This window comes from Pteropus medius, unplaced genomic scaffold, assembly GCF_902729225.1.
Source record: "Pteropus medius unplaced genomic scaffold, Ma_sr-lr_union100, whole genome shotgun sequence".
In the NCBI taxonomy this organism is placed as follows: domain Eukaryota; kingdom Metazoa; phylum Chordata; class Mammalia; order Chiroptera; family Pteropodidae; genus Pteropus; species Pteropus medius.
Genome location: NW_024354875.1, coordinates 8,538,550 through 8,559,273, shown reverse-complemented (window position 1 = coordinate 8,559,273; position 20,724 = coordinate 8,538,550). Strand labels below are relative to the sequence as shown.

The 20,724-nt window shown below is 33.1% G+C and overlaps 1 protein-coding gene across 1 annotated transcript in view; it reads left to right on the top strand.

Moving 5' to 3' along the window:
- The window catches only part of LRP1B (LDL receptor related protein 1B), a 1,647,539-nt gene that overhangs the window by 938,565 nt on the left and 688,250 nt on the right, over positions 1–20,724 (top strand). The window contains exons 8-11 of the mRNA XM_039855262.1: positions 6,580–6,802; positions 9,511–9,682; positions 15,639–15,782; positions 19,923–20,159. Of these exons, the coding sequence (XP_039711196.1) occupies positions 6,580–6,802; positions 9,511–9,682; positions 15,639–15,782; positions 19,923–20,159 (776 nt within the window). The remainder of the gene's footprint in view (positions 1–6,579; positions 6,803–9,510; positions 9,683–15,638; positions 15,783–19,922; positions 20,160–20,724) is intronic.

Genomic DNA, 20,724 nt, shown 5'->3' with positions numbered 1-20,724 from the left:
AGTTCTCTATCTTTTAGCACTCCCCTTTTACAATAACAGGTTTATTACATTTTGAGTTAACTCCTGGCTCTCAAAATAAGGAAAATGAAAAACAAATGAAAAAAGAAAAAAAGCTCAAGAAACATATTTGGTTAAAATAATAAGATGAGTTAGAAGCAGTGTTGGGGTGAGGTGAGGATTCAGATAACAGAGGTAGGGATTGAGTATCTGAGTTTATGAGAGAGTTTTACTATCTTGTATTGGGGAAGGACATTTGGAAATTTGTGGCTTGTGTAATATTTTGAGTTTAAAAGAAATGAAGAAAGGTGATTTTTAAAAAAAATACTGTTCATATTTTCTTTGTGTTTTCGTGGAGACTGTCAAAAATATTTCAGGTGCTTTCTATGTATGATTGTGTGTGTGTGTGCATGCTTGTGTGTGTGTGTGTGTGTGTGTTTAATGTGGTCCAGCACTAAGATGGAGTTATACAATGATTGCTTATTTAGAGTTAACATTTCAACATAAGATGTATGATTTTGATGGTTCAAAATCTTTAGCACAAGAATCATCTGAATCTTAAACTAGAACTTTAAACAATGTGGTGGTTTACTCATGGCACTTTAGCTTCCAAGTACAGAAACCCATTGAAGCTAGTTCAAAAGTAGAGATTTCAAAAGAGGATATTAAAGATCTCATGTGTTTACATAACTAAGAACAGGAAATAAAGAGACTCCCTGGTGCCTGGAGAATTTCTCACTCAAGGACTCAATGGCTCCTTTCTTCCTATCTATCTCTTGGCTCCCCAGCTTCTACAGACATGCCCCGGTATTCCTCCTCTCTCAGCACCTCCACTCCCACCCCACCTGGTCACCTTACCCATGTTAGCACAGCTGCCTACTAGGTGAGCACCACACCTTTTGGGTTAGATTTTTGAGAGAAAGAGTCCTCAGTGATTCAGTTCAGCCTATGATTTGATTTCACTTTGATGTCATGTTCCTTCTTGGTCTAATTATCTCTAAACTGGAAGGAGAGGGATTATATTGGCACATAGGGCTGCCTGTCTCAGGAACATTAGCTGGTTGGGCAGGTTTAAATAAATGAAGATGTTGGATGGGTCAGCCACATTAATTGACATATGTAACATATATACACTTTTGGAAGAGTCATTAGCAGAAATGTTTCCAGAATAAAAAGTAGCCAGCTGAGAACAGTAGTCTATATGTCAAGTTTAATTTCTGTGTGTTTATGTATGAACTGAATTCTAAGTTCAAGAGAGATTTTTCAAATAATGAAAGCAAAAACCCAAACAAGTAAAAATCAATAAATAACTGTCTTGAACAGTCTTGGGTAGACAGATAAAATAGTTTGATTGTTTATTATCCACATCCCTTAATTAATAGGAGCTAATAGAATTTAAATTTAAACCTCTTACTCCAAAGACACATTACTCTTTCAGATTTGCAGTTGCGTTTTAAAATTGCAATGATAAATATTTAACATTTCTACTTTAATTCTAAATATACTTTAATTACTCTATGCAAAAAAAAATGTTTTGTTTAAATTTTGTATATACAATGGAAGAAAAAATAGTTGTATTATTATTGATATTGTTTGGATAATACATTTATTTTAAAAACAAGACTGAAAAATGAAGTTCTCAATGTAGTCCTTGCTAAGGAAAGTATATAACATTTTCCTGAAATGTAAAGAAATGTACTTATCTACATTATCACATGATTAATAAACATAAAGAGTTTGCTAGGCTCTAATCAGAACAATGATTTTCTTTTAAATCTGGCAATATTTGACCCCCTAGTTTTATGTCTTGCTCTCCTCTCATCTACTTCCTAACCAAAATTTTGTTATATAACTTCATTTTTAAGTGGTTAAAATGAATATTAGTAATTTTATTGTGAGAACTCTCAAAATTTCTAAATTCCATCATTAAGCTATTACCAAAATATTAGAATAATGACACAAAACCAAGACTGACTATGGAGTTGAAATATGTGGACAGGACTCTAATATGTTAAAATTCCTTTTTGTCCTTTTTGACAAAGTACGAAAGTACAAAAAGTACTTAAGTAGTTTGTCCTCTTGGACAAAGTATAAAAGTTCATCATATTAAAAAGATATTTTTAGCATAAGTAAGTGTTATCTTTATCAGGTAAAGAAAAAAAATTACATGTTTCAAGATGTCAATATGTGTAACAATTGCTTTGCTTAAAGTATTAGTATGATTGAAGCGATAACTCAGTAAGCACAGTGTTCTATCACTGTCTGTGAGTGCTCCATTTGTGACTTTTGATTTATGTCTAGCAAGTTTGCCAACAATATCCAAAGTTTCTTACTATCTTCAACTGTATAAATCTTATATATCTACAGTTAAACAGGGCTACTCATATGATCAACAAAAATGTCAGGTAAAATCAGCATCCCATATCTGGTGAGATAATAAAGCCAAAATGATAAACTCCTATTTATAGCAAATGCTAAATTATAAAAATAATGAACTGTATGAATAATTGAAAGTTTGAAAGAAACATTTCTGTTCTTTATGAACTAATGTTAAATATATCTTAGAAATAGAGACAGTAGTTGGAATATAGTTTTATTCCATTTTATTTCATTTTATTTTAAATTTTATTTTATTTTAATTTTATTATTATTTTTTGTTAATGGGAATCAAATAGAATGGCATTCAAAAAATGTGAAGAACAAAAGAATGGCAACCTCAATTTAATTTCTCCCTCATGCTGGAGAATAAAAGGTAATTGATACCACAGGAAAGAACAGGGAGAGAAGAGATATATTCTTGCATTCCTGAGGTAGTGAGGCATAGGACTGATTTGGAAATGGTCTCCACCATCCACCATGTATTTCATAGGCTGAGCGCTACAGTTGGGGCCCTGCTGTGCTTGGTTCCTGGAGGTAGGACATGCCGAAAGGGTGACTGAGAACTCTGGAAATGAACAGAGTTAAGTGTTCAGAAAATACTAAATAAGACAGAATAAATGAGATTGCAAACTACCATCTGTGCTTTGTTTTATGAAATTTTGGGGTTAGATAGAGCATAGGCTTACTACCCATGGTTTCAAAGCCCAGGGGCAGTAACAATAAAGTACAAAACTATTACATTTCAGTTCAAAAGGAATAACATAATCTAATTATGAAAAAATCAGGAAAACTCAAAATAGGGATATTCTTCAAAACAACTCATGTTTACCCTTTAGAAATAGTAACACCACAAACAAAAAGGAAGGCAAAAGAACTCTTTTAAGATTAAAGGAGTTTAGAGAGAAAAGGCGGTTAAATGCAATATATGATGCTGCATTGAATTTCAATTCAGAAAAAAAGAGAAAATTTTGCTATATAGAACACTATTGGTAACAGGCAAAATTCGAATAAAAACTATGTATTGTATCAGTGTTAAAAGTATTGATTTTGGTGGGTATAGTGTGGTCATGCAAGTGAATGTCCTTCTGCTTAGGAGATGCAGGCTGAAGTATTTAGGTGTAAAGAGTCATAAAGTCTGCAATTTGCTGTCAAAAGGTTCAGACAGTAGTAGAAATAGCCAGAGGGACAAAAGATTAACAACTGATGAATCTAGGTACAGGGTATAGCTGTTCACTCTATTCTTATAACTTTCCTATAAGTTTGAACTGATTTCAAAATAATGAATTAAAAAGAAAAGGCATGACAAACATTTGTGTTTTGGCTCTAACAATGGCTAACCATGTGGGCTGTGAGCCTGTTTCATCTATAGAATAGAACTAATTGGCCCCTTCTATCTCACAAGTAATTATAAGGATCAGTGATATGGAGTTCACAGACCACTATTTACTTTTTTATTAAGATTTGGACAAATATTTTATAGGAAATAAAAGTGATTTTTCAACCAAACTACACTTATATAAGAAATGAAATGTAGTTAGATTTTAAATCATTTAAAACTTTGGCTTTTGTTTATTAATTATAATACAGCCATTAATTATAATGCCTCAATTTAAGAATGCTCTGGGAATGAAGCTTTTTTCTGTAACAGTGGTAGGACACTTTAAACTAAAATCCAAACAAGCAAACAAAGAAACATCTACATAATCATGTGACTATGAGTACTTATTTCTTGCAATTTTATAGTCTTAGTGCTAGTATTGTGGAGAACTCGTCCATTTCGTGTATTTCAAGTTTAAGTGAACAGAGCTCATCATAGTCAATATTCTGAAGTCTGGGAAAGTTCAATTTGGTATAAAGAACTTCTTTTACATCTCACTGGACACTAGTTACTCTGCTATGTGCTGGGGGATTCATCACTGTTTCTTCTAGTCCCAAATACCCAAAGTCTTCCTGTTCTTTTGATTTTACACTTCCATTAAAATAGTAAAATTTTGATGAATTGTATATTTATACTTTTTTTTTTCATACTTTGGCGGCAACTTACTCAGTTTCATTATGACCTGGGATAAATATCAGAATAATTTGTTTCATTCCTGCAATAGTAGGTCAATATCACTGAAAATCTTGAAAAAATAATTTACATTTTTGTGACCTCCTTTATCACTTGATTCTCTCTTCTTCAAAAACTAAAATTCTCAAACAGAAGTACCAAAATTTCTAGTATTTAACAAATACCAAATCCAATGGCATCTTCTTAATCTATTTCCTTCCTTCCTTTCTTCCTTCTTTCCTTCCTTCCCTCCCCCATTCCTCCTTTCCTCTTTCTATCTCTGCCTCTGTGTCTCTTTCCCTCTCACCCTCTCTCTCTCTTTCTTTTCTTTTCTTTTTTTTTTTTTTTTTTTTTTTTTTTTATGAAGTGATTGATCCGGCTATCCATTCCAATCCTTTATCCTGAAACTTTTATCTATTAGACTACTATGAGTGTGTGTGTCATCTCTTTGACTATAACCTCCGATCTTACTTATTTGCTCCTTTTTCTCCTACTGCATGCTTCCAAGTTTCCTGTATTAGCACTCTTCTTTTTGGTTTCTTTTGGGGTCACATGTAATCAAGTCATCTCAAGATGACTTCAGAGAAGTCTCTCTCTCTCCCCAGATTCACCTTTTCTCTTGAACGCCATGTAGATAGTTGTACTAATCTACTTCATATCTCCATCTATACATAGTCTATACATATCATATTATATATACTGTGCCAGAGCCTCTAATTCTCTATACCCAAAGCCAGGTTACTTGCACACCAGAGAGGTGGGGTGAGGTGCAGGGTAAGGGGAGGGAAGTGCCATGCTCATGCTCAGGAGCAGAGGTTTGAGAATTTAGCATGACAATAAAACATAGTACCATACGCCCTTTTATTTATTCTTCACTAGAATAGAAAGCTCTTCACCTGAATGGAATGTGACTTAAGAAATAATTTTTAACTTATCGTGATAAATTGATTTTTCGAGAACATTTGGGGAAACATATACTCATAATAAAATATGGCTTGCACTATTACAGAACAGCATGCATTAATGTTTAAAAATTGATGAAAGCCTTCCACAGCAAAAAGAGCTAAATTCAAGTTTAAATCATACTTTTTAGCTTGAAAGTTACCCCATACTGTTAGATAATGCAAGGGTGTTGAGAAAAGTAACTAAAAACTAATTTACCAAGTTTGTAAAAATCAAATATTCTATACCCTAGGTAACCTTAATATTGCTCAGTCACCGTAAATCAGATTATTCTTGAGATTGTATTTAAGTCAAGGCAAATGGTCTTCTATTTACAAATGTAATTTAGTCTCAGGGGTTGGTAATTTTGTTAAAATATTGTCAGGTTAATTGAAATTGATTTGTGTTTACTAAAAGTAGTGAGTACTAATCAAATATTAGACACTGAAGTATTGGAGGTATTTAAACCTTTGACAGACACTGCTAGTGCTTCATGGAAGGATTTTGTGCATGTGTGTGTCTCAGAAATCAACATCACTTTTCAGCCTTTTCTTCTAAATATATACGGAAAAAACGAGGAAAGATGGCCTAAATTTCCTTCATAAAATTTTGTTTAGAGACTATTTTGGAGAATTTGGGATTGGTTTTGAGGGGATTATTTATGTTTTATTTCCATTACTACAAACAGCACATTTGCTTTTCCATCTGCTTAATTCCATTCAAGGTTTGCTATTCTCTACCATTCATAGCATCATCGAGCTCTACATAATAGCTTTTATAGGAAACAGACATTACTAGGCAATTTGAAAAGCAGGTTGAAGATAAAGCCAGATAGCACACATGCCCTGGCCTGGTGACTTGGCTCACTTCCAAAGCTTATATTTAATAGGTTGCATGCATCTTCTGTGCTCTATATGTATGGGTTCTATGAAGCTTAAAGAAACATTTCCCCTAATACAAAAATAAACCCACTATAATCATTCATTTTGGAGAAATTTTACAGTTGTTGGTTAACCTGCTCCCTTATGCCCTGCAATATTCATTAGCTGATTTCTCTGTTTATGAGTGATATTATATGGAAATGGTTATGGTTAGCTAACAGATGTAACCACTGAAATAAATTAGAAAGAAACGTTCTATATTTTACAGATGGTTCTATTAAATATTCTTTTTTCCCTCCTTGACTTTAATGTTTAGTTTTCTTTCTACAGAAAACTTTTCTTTACTGACTATGGGAATATAGCCAAAGTGGAAAGATGTGACATGGATGGGACAAACAGAACAAGGATAATTGATTCAAAGACAGAGCAGCCAGCTGCACTGGCACTAGACCTAGTCAACAAACTGGTTTACTGGGTAGATCTTTACTTGGATTATGTGGAAGTCGTGGACTACCAAGGAAAAAACAGACATACTATCATTCAAGGCAGACAAGTAAGTATAATTGTGTTAGAAAATACAGCTAAGGTAATAAAATGAATAGTACCATACTAAGAAAAAGACCTGAAATCTCAGTGTTGAAAATTTTTTATGAAGTCAAGCTGCAATGGGTCATAAAATTATGATGTATTTCCTCTATGGGAAAATGTTCTTTTCAGTGCATTCTATATATTGAAGATGCCTCTCACTTCCTCCTTCCCTCTATTAAAAACAAAGCACACAAAACAGAAACCAACAAAAATACCAAATAAAAACAAAAATGCTATACCAGTAAGAAAACAAAGTACTAGAATAGGACAAATGGCCTACTTTCCAAAAACTAATTTAAGTAGTTTATTCATAAGGAACTGAACTATGATTTGTCCCTTGTGGCATTGGAAATATTTTTCTAACAAAAGCAAATGTCTGCTCACAAAAGTATCTTTATTATTTTAATAGGTTGAATTATATTTTGCCTTCTGATGTATTAAAGTGCTTCCTAAAATGAGAATTCTGTGCAAGTTACCAAAGTCAAAATTTTTCCCAACTGTATACTTTTTCCCTTGCTGAATTACAAGTATTTTGTTTGTTTGTTTGTTTTTCTTCAAATAACATTCAGTGAAGTCCTTAAGGAAATCTGTAAGTGGAAATGAGCCTTGTTTACTATTGTGCCTTTTCAGATTCAATTTTACCTCAGTGATAGCACTAATTTCATGTGAGATTCTTATTCTATGGAGCTGAAATATGTAAATCTCTTTGCTTTCTTTTGTGATGAAAGGCAAGAATACTCTGTAATTATTCCTTAAAGTTACTTTTTTTTTTTCCCTAATCAGCTTTAACAATGAAATTATCTCTTCTTCCTTGGCAGATAAATAAATGCATTAATCTGAGTAGTTAAAAAAAAGTGTCCAATATTAGAGGTGAGGCCAGATATTTCTCACCCTCAACTATCCTATAGCTTTGATTTCTTAAGCAAGTTTCAGGTCTTCTAAAGAGGACCTAATCTCTAAAATTGTAATGGATATTCTTTTTGTATCTATATGTAATTAAAATTTTAAATTTGAAACAGGAATAGGAATTCAAATGATTTTTTCCATGACTAAATTTTTTTAATGTCTGAAGTTTTTAATTATCCTTTTTTTTTTCATTTCTATTGCCTGTGTTTTGTTGATCTGTTAGTAAATAATCCAATATATGCTTAATCTACCACTAAATAATCCCATATAGATAAATTTTTGGAAGTATTTGGGCTGTAGGAAGAATGGTCTATCCACTACTTTAAGCTCCTCTTACATCTATTGAGGGTAGTTAGCAAAGTAAGCAGCAATGTACTTACTTTATGGGAAACAGAGCCTTCTGAGGGAAGGCAGGGAAGCAGTGAGTATAATTTTGATCTTTAATGTATGAACATGTTTTCTACCATGACCAGTTGCCTCTTCTGTAGTCATGCTTTCTCTCCTGGGATTTGGATTGGCAGTAATGTGGGTATGCCACAACTAGATATTCTTAGATGGGTGGCCCAAAACTTTGAGCAAAACATGCAGGAGATTAATGGTAATGGGAGAATTCAGCTTGTTTGTAATTTTTATAGAATAAAAGATTGCTTAGGTAAAAATTGGGCCATAGATATAGTTTTTGCTTAAAGTACAGAATTGATAAGATTTCCTGATTAAAATAGAAATTTTGTTCTATAAAAATATATATAGTCACACCACGAATACTTTCTCAAATTCTCTTAACTATAAATCTATACTAAAAGTGCACCAAAAGTACAATATAATGCCAAACATAGTGACAAGTGCTTTTTCATCAAAATTTCTATTGCAAATCAATTGACAGTTCCACCATACCCTGAATCAGAATCATTTTAAATTAAGTATAACACAAGGAATGCCCAAAAGCAATGTGTGTGGCATGTGGCTTTATATGAGAACACCAGTATAGTCATTTTGCGTCTGCTTTCTAGGAAGCTTTCCATGACTTCAAGATGTCTGTTCCTCCCCACAATCTCCAAAACCTCTGCCAAGGAAGGTTCGCCCTGTTAAAGTGTCATGATAGCAATAAATATTGTTATTCTCAAAGCAAGCAGTTCCATTTCCATTATGAGTAGGCTTTAGAAAGAATACAGTTTCAGAGTAAAACGCTGACATTTAATTTACAATGATTCCAAACATGTGATTTCATTATTTATCATTGTCTGTGCTGGGCAAGTATTAGTCTAAATGTAACTTGAGATTTAAAAAATGTGGTTTTGAACTTATAAAACAAAATTTCAAATGTGCTTTCTCATCAGTATTTTTATAGGCAGAGCTGTGCTTCTGCAGATTCTACATATCCATGACTATATTAACAAGCAGCCCATAAAAAATATCTCAAATTTTATGTAACAGTGCTATAAACATATTCATGAACATGCCTAAAAGTTTGGTTCTTACTAGGTTTGAAAAGTAATTACTGAACATATTTTCTTAAACATGAATAAAATCCCCCACCCCCTGCCCCCCATGCATTTGCAACTGCTCTATCCACTATTGTATAACGTTTTATTCTCAGGATTTTTTTTAAATTAGTAAAATGTTGAATTCTTGTAGAGAAAATAAACAATAATATTCTTGACTTTCCTACTATGGGAATTGACCTTAGTAGTAAATAGTAGTTGTTTTTTCTTTCAAGTTGAAAACAGCATAATTGAAAATCATAGTTATTTTTGCCCCTCTTTATAGGTCAGACATCTTTATGGCATAACTGTGTTTGAGGACTATTTGTATGTAACCAATTCTGATAACTTCAATATCATAAGGATAAATCGATTTAACGGCACTGATATTTATTCATTAATAAAAATGGAAAATGCTCGGGGAATTCGAATCTATCACAAAAGAACTCAACCAACAGGTAAGATGCTAGACTTTGTCAAAGCCTTCATAATGATGAATTGAATGAGTATATGGTCCCTGTGCTTTTGTACAGTGTTAAAGTGAGCAAGTCATAAATGCTGCTTTAATAACAAAAGTGTAAACATCTACTTAATAAAATTGAATAGAGTTTCCTTTACAAGTCTAAATGATAAATTTTTCAGTTGCTAGTGAATTGTTTGTACAAACATAGAATTGAAACAATTGCTGCATATAAATTTAGAAAGGAGCTTTCAATTGTGCTATATGCAGACAGGAAACCCAGAGATATATTTCAAATAAGGTGACTTTCTTATGGTATCTGTCCAGTTTTATTGCATTTTATTGAAGTTTTATTGTGATTCTCTTGACTTACCATCCTAATTGTTCTTTAGCACATATTAATTTAAAAAAGTAATTTTTAATGAGAAGACTGCAATGTTTCCAAATAATTTTCAAAAAAGACAAACTAGTTATTTTGCATAGTAAGATAGTGATGGTTGTTCATCATCATAATTTAGGCTCAATTATATATAAAATGATGTAATATACAAAAGCTACACCACAAAATTTCCAAAGCTTCCATCATATTTTTGTGGTTCAAATTACAGTTAATTTATAATTATCTAAATATTAATATAGATTCGATTGAGGCAATGTATTGTCACTAATATTTTTACAGCAAATTTAAATTTGGAATTTAGTAGATAACCTTATTAGAGTTTGATATTAGGATTTATTAATTAACTAATTATTTATTGAAAATTTACTATGTATCAGGATCAATTCTACATATATTGGGAATAAAACAGAGTGAATAAAACAGAAGCAAAATGTTTGCCTTTATGAGATTTGCATCCTAGTAGAGAAGAGGTAATTTTAAAAAAAGTAGATTATTATTACATTAGAAGATAAGAACTATAGAAAAAAATAAAGCAAATAAGAGGATAAGGAGTGTCAGCAATCAGGATATTTTGCAATTTTATATTGAATGGTTAGAGGAAGTCCTATTGAAAAGATAAAATTGAATGAAGACATGAAATAATTGAAGGAGAGAGGCATGAATGTGGCAGGTGAGAAAGCACAGAAACTATGAGAAAGAGCATGCTAAGATTGTTCAAAGAGCAGCAAGAAGACCCATGTGTCTGGAGCAGAGTAAATAAAGGTGAGAGAAGTAGGAAATAAAGTTGGAGAAATAAAGGAGGACCATAACAGGTAGATTCCTGTAGACAATTGCAAAAACTTTTGCTTACACTTTTATTGAGATGGGGAGTCCTTAGGGAGAATTAAACAGAGGCGTCTCATGACCTGACTGACTTTTTAAAGAAATTTTAATGGCTACTGTGTTGACAAGAGGCTGTGGGGGACAACAGTGGAAGATTGAAAGTTTAGAGAGAATGGTAGACTAGACCAAGATGGTAGTAGTGAAGATGATGAGAAGCAGTTAGAGTTAGGACATATTTAAAAGTGGATCCAGAAACCGGTCAATGCGGTATAGAAGGTAGAGGTTGTGCACATCTCCTCTCACAACCACACCAAAATTATAACAAAACTACAGAGCAACCAGCATGCAGAGTCATCTAAAGTCTAGCTGATCAAAAGCCCTACAACTAAGGACAAAAATAAAAGGTCACTCCAAACTAATAGGAGAGGCAGAGATATTAAATAGCTTGGTCCCACAACTCTGTGTGGCGATCTAGAATTGGGAGGGCTATCTTGGCATCTTGGCTGCAGAGACACCTCCCCAACCTGAGGAGCTAGGGGTCCCAACTGCACACTAGGCTCTCCAGCCCAGGGTTCCAGCACTGAGAAGAGAAGTCCCCACAACTTCTGGCTATGAAAACCAATAGAGGTTGCAGCTGAGTGAGATCAAGTGCTGTGGAAGTTACAGATATTCCTCTTAAAGGGCCCATGCCAGCTTCACTCACTGATAGTTTCACTCACTCTGAGCTCCAGCACTGGGGCAGCTGCTTGAGGGGTACCAGGGACCTACAGGGAGGCGCTGAGCTGTCAGACTTTAGGGTGAGGGCTGGAAGGGTAGCTTTCTCCCATCAGAAGTGCTGGCAGTATCCATTGTTTGTTGAGCCCTCTTCCCGCCCAGCCTATGGACACAGGCACTGCTGTATCTGAGTTGCCATTAACCTGAATAACACAGATTCCTCCAACCAGAAAATTCCCTGAAACTCTGTTTCTCCCAACCTGTGGGCACACCCAAGCTGCTTCCAATAGTTTATTCTATACAAAAGGGCTGTTTCATCTCCTGTTGTGGACTTTCCTAAAATCCCTCAAAGGCTCACAAAACCCAAGGAAGCAGCATCTGGCCTCAGTGTGCCCTGTACCTCTTGCTGAGCAGCCCCAAGCCCCACAGTATTGGCAGCCAGTCACGATTTCTGACTTGGCCCCTCAAGACATCTATAAGTCCAGCACGGATGGCAGCCATCTGTGAGTTGCTTGGTACCTCTTACCAATAACTCGAGATACACAGGCTATGGTTGAACTTGGCCTGCATCTGGATCCCTCCCAAGACTATGCCGCTGGGCCCCACAGCACATCTACTGTATAAAGCCTCTCTAAAACTGGGAGACTTAGGAGCCTTACCGAATGAATAGAAACAGACACAAGGAGGCAGCAAAATGAGGAGACAAAGAAGCACGTCCTACATGAAATAACTGGACAAAGCTCTGGAAAAAGAACTCACTAAAATGGAGACAAGCACTCTACCAGACATAGAGTTCCAAACATTAGTCAGAAGGATGAATTTAGGGGAAGAGTAGATGAACTCAGTGAGAACTTTAACAAAGAAATAGAAAACATAAAAATAGAGGTAGAAAACACCATTGGGAACCAGGCAGACATGAAGAATACAATATCTGAGCTGAAGAGTAAATTAGAGGGAATCAACAAAGTGGATGAAGTGGAAGATAGAATCAACAACATAGGGGATGAGGTAGCATAGGAAACCCAATCAAAACGGCAACAAGAAAAAAGGAATCCAAAAAATTGAAGATAGTTTTAGGACTCTCGGGGACACATCAAGTGTAACAATATTTGCATCATAGGGGTACGAGAAGGAGAGGAGAGAGAGCAAGGAATTGAAAACCCATTTGAAGAAGTAATGATGGAAAACTTCACTAACTTGGTGAAGGAAAAAGACATATAACCCCAGGAAGTTCAGAGAGTCCCAAATGAGATAAACCCAAAGAGGCATGCTCAAAGACACATCATAATTAAAATGACAACAATTAAATAGAAAGAGAGAATCTTAAAAGCAGCAAGAGAAAAGCCATTAATTACCTATAAGGGAGATCTCATAAGCCTGTCAACTGATTTCTCAACAGAAACTTTGCAGGCCAATAAGACTTGGTACAAAATATTCAAAGTGATGAAAACCCAGGACCTACAATCAAGATTACTTTACCCAGCAAAGCTATCATTTAAAATCTAAGGACAGATAAAGAGCTTCCTAGACAAGAAAAAGCTAAAGGAGTTCATCACCACCAAACCAGTATTGCAAGAAATGTTGGAGGAACTTCTTTAAGAAGAAGTAAAAATATGTATCAAAAATATAAAGAAAGAATGGCATTAACTGCTTATCTATCAATAAATACTTCAAATGAAAAAGAATTAAAGTCATCAATCAAAAATAGGGTGGCTGAAAGAATAAGAAAACAAGACCCTTACATAGACTGCCTACAATACACTAACTTAAGATTAAAAGACACACACGGACAGAAAGTAAAGGGATGAAAAAATATATTTCCTCATGGACTTAGAGGTATTGTGCTGAGTGGAGTAATTCAGATGGAGGACAAATGCCATATGATTTTACATATTTGTGGACTCTAAAGAACAAAACAAACAAACAAAAACAGAAACAAACTCAGAGATACAGAGAGTATTTTTAGGGTTACCAGATGGGAGGGAGGTTTGTGGGATTGGTGAAAAAAGGGGAAGGGATTAAAAAGTACAAGTTGGTAGTTACAAAATAGTCATGGATATAGAAAGGAATGTATAAGGACTATAGCCAATAACATTGTGTAATAACTATATGTGGTGTCATGGGGCACTAGATTTATTGGGGTCATCACTTTGTGAGTTATTAGATGTCTAATCACTATGTGGAACACCTGAAACTAATATTATATGCCAACTGTAACTGAAAAATAAAAACTATTATTAAAAGTTGAGCCAACATGAGGCCCTGTTGAATTGGATGTGAGGTATACATCTAAAAAGAGTCTAGGATGATGATAATAGTTTGGGCTGAACAATTGAAGTGATTGAGTTATTCCTAAGATTGAGGAACCTAAGTATGGAGAAAATTAATGGGCAAAGAAAAGAAGTATAATTTTCACGTTATTTCAAATGCATATTCTAAATTCAGGTGGAGATATCTAGGAGGTATTTGGATATACAAATCTGGAGTTCAGGGGAAAGTCCAGGCTGGAAACAGCAATATGAATCATTTGTATATAGATGACATTTAAAGCCATGAAAATTGATGTGATCACCACGTAAGTAATAGGTAGAGAAGAGAAGATTTCCAAATAATGAATACTGGGACATTTCATAATAAGAGCTAAAGAGAATAGGAGGGACCAAAAGAGGAGACTGAGAAGAAACAATAAATCCAACTGGTGGTTGGATTTAGCATCATGATGCTCATAGGGATCTGATGAGAGCAGTTTTGTAGTAAAGTGAATATCTGGGTAAAGTGGGTCTGAGAGAGATAGGAATGAAAGAAACTGTAGAAAATGATGACACATAACTTTGAGAAGTGTAAAGGTAAGGTGAAGTAGAGAAACAGGGAGTTAGTGTAAGGACTGCTGTGGAAATTAAGGTCGAAAGAAGATTTTTTTTCCCTAAGATTCAGAAACAATGGCATGTTTATATGCTCATTGCATGATCCAATGGAGAGAGCAAAAGTAAAGATGAAAGTGAGAAAGTGGAAAGTTGTTAAGTAGGTGAGAGGGTATGTGATCTGGTATAAAAATGGGGTCAGACTGAAAAATAAAAGCAATGCTCTTGGTGGGAAAAGAATAAAACTACATGTTATTTATCTTTTTGTTTAGCGATTGAGAAATACTGAAAAAGCATGGCACAATTTTTAAGAGCATAGCGATTTTATTAAAAGAAAATTGCCATGTTATTTATCACAATTTCAAATAAGTGGTGATTGAAAAGAAGTATAATTACAGTATCTAAAATATTATTGACATTATTCCTATTACAGCCCTTTCTCTTCATTCTGTAATTCTCTTTTCCATCCTCTCCATACAGGACTTCCACTTTTTGTTTTCTTTAAATTCTACACTCATGAGATAGCCTTCTACTTAATCTCCACAGGCAAATTTAGCGTCTTGCTTCTGACAATTTCAGTCACACACACACCCACTCCCAACCCCACACACACATTTAATTTTATTATAAGTTTCTCAAAATGTCAATGGACTAAAAATTGGGAAAAAAAAGTTGTCTCAGTAAGTCTCAGTAAAGATAATCATTGAAAAACATTTCATCTAGGTTAGGTACCCATATAATGATTTATTTTGAAAGAAATTCTTTCTCTTAACTATTTAACCTTAACTATTTAACCTGGGATATTTTTACAGTATCTTTTATATTTGCAAAAAAATATGTATTTTCAAAAAGTATAACAAGCAGATACCAAATAAACATGTTACTTTTATTTTGCTTACATATAAAGTTTAAATTAATATAAAAGCATTGTGTCTTTCAAAACTGTTTTTTTAAATGTAGACAGGAGAATCTGGGCAAATACCTACTTCTTTTACGGGGTTTAAACTCTTTCCAACTGATTGTGGTCCTAAATAGTTTGGTATACAGATTTCTTGCAAGGATTCCTTTTTCCGTACTGTAAAAGTTTTAACATACTGATGCACATAATTATCTTGTCTTTGGAGAATTTCAAGCATGCTGTTTTTTATTTGTTGTAGTCAGAACCCATGCATGTGAAGTGGATCCATATGGAATGCCAGGGGGATGTTCACACATCTGTCTGCTCAGCAGCAGTTACAAGACACGGACCTGTCGCTGCAGGACTGGCTTCAACTTGGGAAGTGATGGCAGGTCATGCAAAAGTATGTTGTTAAAATCAAACATTTTGCCAGAAGCTACTGCTTCAGAATAAGGTTTTTAGTATTAATTAGCAGCATCAACATCAGTAATAACATGAGATTTCATCGGATGAAATCTGTCTGCAAATATGTAGCAGTCACTTTTCTCGAAATCAGTATTTAGTGGGATTTTCTTGTGTGTGTGCGTGTGTGTGTGTGTGTGTGTGTGTGTGTGTTGTGTGTGTGTGTGTGTGATAATGTGAATGAAAAAACTCATTGGGCTGTACATTATGGATCTTTGGGAAACATTCTTCAAGGAAGATTTTTAGAAAGAACCTTTCCTTAATTCCTTAAAGAATCTTTTTGGTCTAATGAGCTCAAATCATTGGTTGACTTGATTTTCTCTTATCTGAACCAAGATGCTGTTCCTGGTAAAACAAAAAACAATGCTTCATCTCATCTGGTATCATTGGGGAATGAAATTCATTTCATTATTTAATGTTCCAGGTAAATGGAGCTATGCCAATTAAATAATCTCTAACAGTTTTATTTAAAAGTGTTCTAATAGACAAATCTTTGTTTTGTTTTTAAAATATGCTAGAATAATTTAATTGCTCTTTATTTAAATAAGCTAATAAATATTTTTATCAATGATTTTGTAAGTTTAAACTTTTGCACGAAAATTAGTTAAAGTCTTTACTTGGGGTCTTCATAATCAGATATAGTGGAATGGTCCTTTCAGAAATGGTGTTGATGTGGAGACTATTGGTCTTTAAATGTCCCCAAATACTATAATTTTTTTTTTTATTTCTAACTTTGTATTAAATAATGGGAATGTACAGATATCAGAGCTCATGTTCAAGACTACCTCTGGATAATTGAGGTACTGTGTCAGAAGTCACACTATAGGAGAAGTTGCATGTGTGTGTGTGTGTGTGTGTGTGTGTGTATAACCAGCCTTTAACTGCTCTGGTTACCAGGGAATAGATGCATGTCATACAAAAATACAATCATATACATGTACATACATATATGCACACATTTGGGGGAAAAAAAAAAAACATAAGACCAGAGTTGCATAAGCTTCAATCATTCCTAATTTAGTATATCAGTCAGGGTACATTTGTATTAGCAGAAACAATTCTAGCTATTTTAAGGTCAAGGGTAAATAGGTGCTTACAAAATCATTGAAAAGCCTGAAGCAGCATCTTCTAGAATGGGTCTTTAGAACATTCCTCAGAATATCTTCCAAAATCATAAGCTAGGGAATCAGGAAGCTACCGAAGGCAATTGTAACTTCAAAAACACACAATGTGCCTGAAATCCAGGGCTTAGGAACCTTTTACCATAACTATTAGCTCCAGAAATATGGCACAACTGACAGTACCCTACTGGTAAGCAAGCCAAAACAATACCAAACCAAACAAAAAGACAAACTCTTCCTTGCCTCTTGATATACACAAATGAAGAAGACCAATGTGGAAGAATTCTATTTATTCATTAGATGAACAACAACAGAAGCAGCAAAAGATGGACTTATTTCCATATTCCAAGTTTGGTATATTACATCTGATTTTAGTTACTTAAATCAAAACTAAAATCATGGCTATATGAGTGTCTGTGAAATGTTGTTTTTAGTTTTCAGTTGTCTATTGTACGGGAAAACACACTAGAAAAACTTTAAAATAGGCATTGAATGACTAAAAAAGTGACTAAAAACACAGGGGAAATCGTTACCATTCTTATTTAAAATATACATACACACAGGTGCACACATGTATATACAGAAACATACACATTAAACCAATAAAGTTCCAGGTTTACCAATTACCAATTAAAATATCAATTAAAAATAAAAGCAAAAATAAATGTTAGCAAGAATGGATATTGTAAAACCAGCTTTCTTATGCATTGATAATAGAATTGGAAATTGACATAACTATTTAAAAAACATTAATATTACAAAAGACTTAATAAAACTGATACTGTCCTTTAACAAATTATCCCACTTTGAAGAAATCCATTGTAAATGCACTTATAATAACAAAAATGAAGAAATGGTTTAAATATTCAATAATAGGTAAGTACCTGACTATATTACATAGCCTTTCTAGTAGGAAAAATGATGTTGTCATTGAAAATAATGTTTTAAAGACTTTTTAATAACAACCAAATATCATTACATTTTTAAAAATTAGGTACTAAAATCCATATATGGATTAAAGAAATCCATATATCTATTAAAGATATATGGATCCATATAGATCCATAAAGAAATCCATATATCTATTAAAGATATCTATTAAAATCCATATATCTATTAAAGAAACAAAAGTATCTGTGCATATAAAGTTGGCAAAAAATAGAAATGTTAATTTTCAAATTAATATGCACTACTTTTAAATAATATATTTTAAAAAATACTCTTGAAATTAGGTAGACACTGAGAGTCTGCAAGAGCAATGAGGAAGAGAGATATATGTTAATATTCTTTACCCAGTAATTTTATTTCTGGAAAAGTATACTAAGAAATCATCTAAGAAAGTTATAAAGTGCTAAGATGAAAAAATGCTTATCTCAGTAATATTATGATAATAAAAAGATAAATCCAACTGAGGAATGGTTTAGCAAATTACAGCGTATTATATTAATCGTACTGATAGAATGCAAGTCTTAATGGATCAAAATAAAACATAATTTAAATACTAAGATGTAACAATAAAAGCGGAATACAAAATTGAATGTCCTCTTCTATATAAGTAACTGTGCATTAGAAAAATAACTACATAGAGTAAACCTGAAATAGTCACACAAAGGAATACAATATAGTCATGAAAATTAATGACTACAACAACCATGGGCGAATATCAAGAATGTCATAAGAATAAAATTAATTCACAGAAGAATTTACACATGTAATTCATTGTGAAAAATTAAACAGTCTACTTTTGGGAAATACATACAACATATGTCCTAAAACTTTTTAAAAATACATGATAAACATAATAATCAGGATACTGGATGTCTCTGGGATAAAACTGGACCATACGTCTGTCTTCCAGTGTTCTGGAAATAGTCTTAAAATCTGTGCTAGGTATAGGGGATTTGTTTTATTTCTATTTTTATATATTAAAATATTATAAAATTTGTTTATGTATATTCCACATTCAATAACACTAATTTCAAAAGAAAACAAGAGAAATAAATTACATAAAATGATAATGTAGTTTATATATTGAGGGTGTTGAATTTGTAATGATTACTTTTCATTTTTTCAAATGTTCTATAATGTAGTTATTTAACGTTACTAAAAATCTCATTTAGTGTACCCTAACATTTGAAAAACCTTGCATATACTTTCACATAGAAGTCTGAGGAAGTCAATTCACTGTAAAAACAAACAAACAAACAAACAACAACAGAAAAAAACACAAAACCTACCTTAATTTTGGCATTTTAACCCAGGAGACTGTTTTTGGGTGGGAGTTTGTAAATTTTGTTTTGTTTTGCTTTTGATAAGGGCTGTGTTGTACATCAGAGTTAATGGCATACAACATCAATCTCTAACATTCTAATTAAGATGCAAAGAAAAAAGTGATGCTATAACTGGCATTTGATTTCATTTCTTAAAAAATAATAAATCATGTGATTAAAAATAATGTATTCACATGCAAGTATATAATACTGTGTGATTCTTTTTGTTTGCCTTTCAGTCTGTAGATGCAAACTCTGATAGGGGACTATTTTATATCTCAAGTTTTAATACTGTCAAACATAATGAATGTTACAGTTCCTATCTATAAAATGTGTTAGATAGATTGTAATGAATTGTAAAATTAAATGTGCTGGATGTTTTGATAAATGTCCATTTTACAGTTACAAGTTTTCCAATGATCTGTCATGCTTTTGCTATACAGACAGTTATAGACAAAAGAATAATTAACTAAATATAACCCATTCACGGAAGTAATTTCTGTTTTAATTAAAATAATGCAATTAGCTGGTCTTCTTGCATCAAGATACATTTGGCATGTTTTAGAGTTTAATTTTTGGTATTGAATTTAAAAAATGCTAATTGTGCCAGTTAATTAAACAGTGGCATTATGCAGTGTAAAGACGATTAGGCAGCATCAGTTGTTTATGTTTGTAATCTTTCTTCTGCAGGACCCAAGAATGAGTTGTTTCTCTTTTATGGGAAAGGACGCCCAGGAATTGTTAGAGGAATGGACTTGAATACCAAGATAGCTGATGAATACATGATGCCCATAGAAAATCTGGTTAATCCTCGTGCTCTAGATTTTCATGCAGAAACCAATTATATCTATTTTGCTGACACCACCAGTTTCCTAATTGGCCGGCAAAAGATAGATGGCACAGAGCGAGAAACTATCCTGAAAGATGGTAAGTGGCAATATATAACATTAACATTAAACTGCCCAGAGATAAAACATTTTAAAAGGATAAACTTGGTGTATGTTAAACTAACTTTTACCAGAACCCCAGTGACTGTTGATTTAAAAATATTTGTTAATTTAATTTTCTTCGATAATATTATTTCTACATTTTTTCACACACCAGCATATTAAAACTTTCATTGTAAAGCTGAACTTGCAATTGTCCAGTACATTTTAAATATCACAGGAATTAAGTTGAGCTATTTATCCTCTTTCATGGAAAAATATAGATTTATAATTATGTGCTTATAGTTCTATATGGCAGAACATAAGATATAACAGGACATTAGAGATTTTTGTAATATTTGCTTCTCACTAGAATATCGGTCATGTCACTCAAAGTACATGAAAAATATTAATGTTCTCATTGCTATCACAATTCTTGCATATTGTTTCTTTATAATTAATTAAAATTTAGTTTTCTAAAGTTGTCCTTGAAATATCAGTCTTTGCAGAGAATCTTTGTTTATATCGACTTTTACTTATAGATATAACCATTATTGCAATCATAT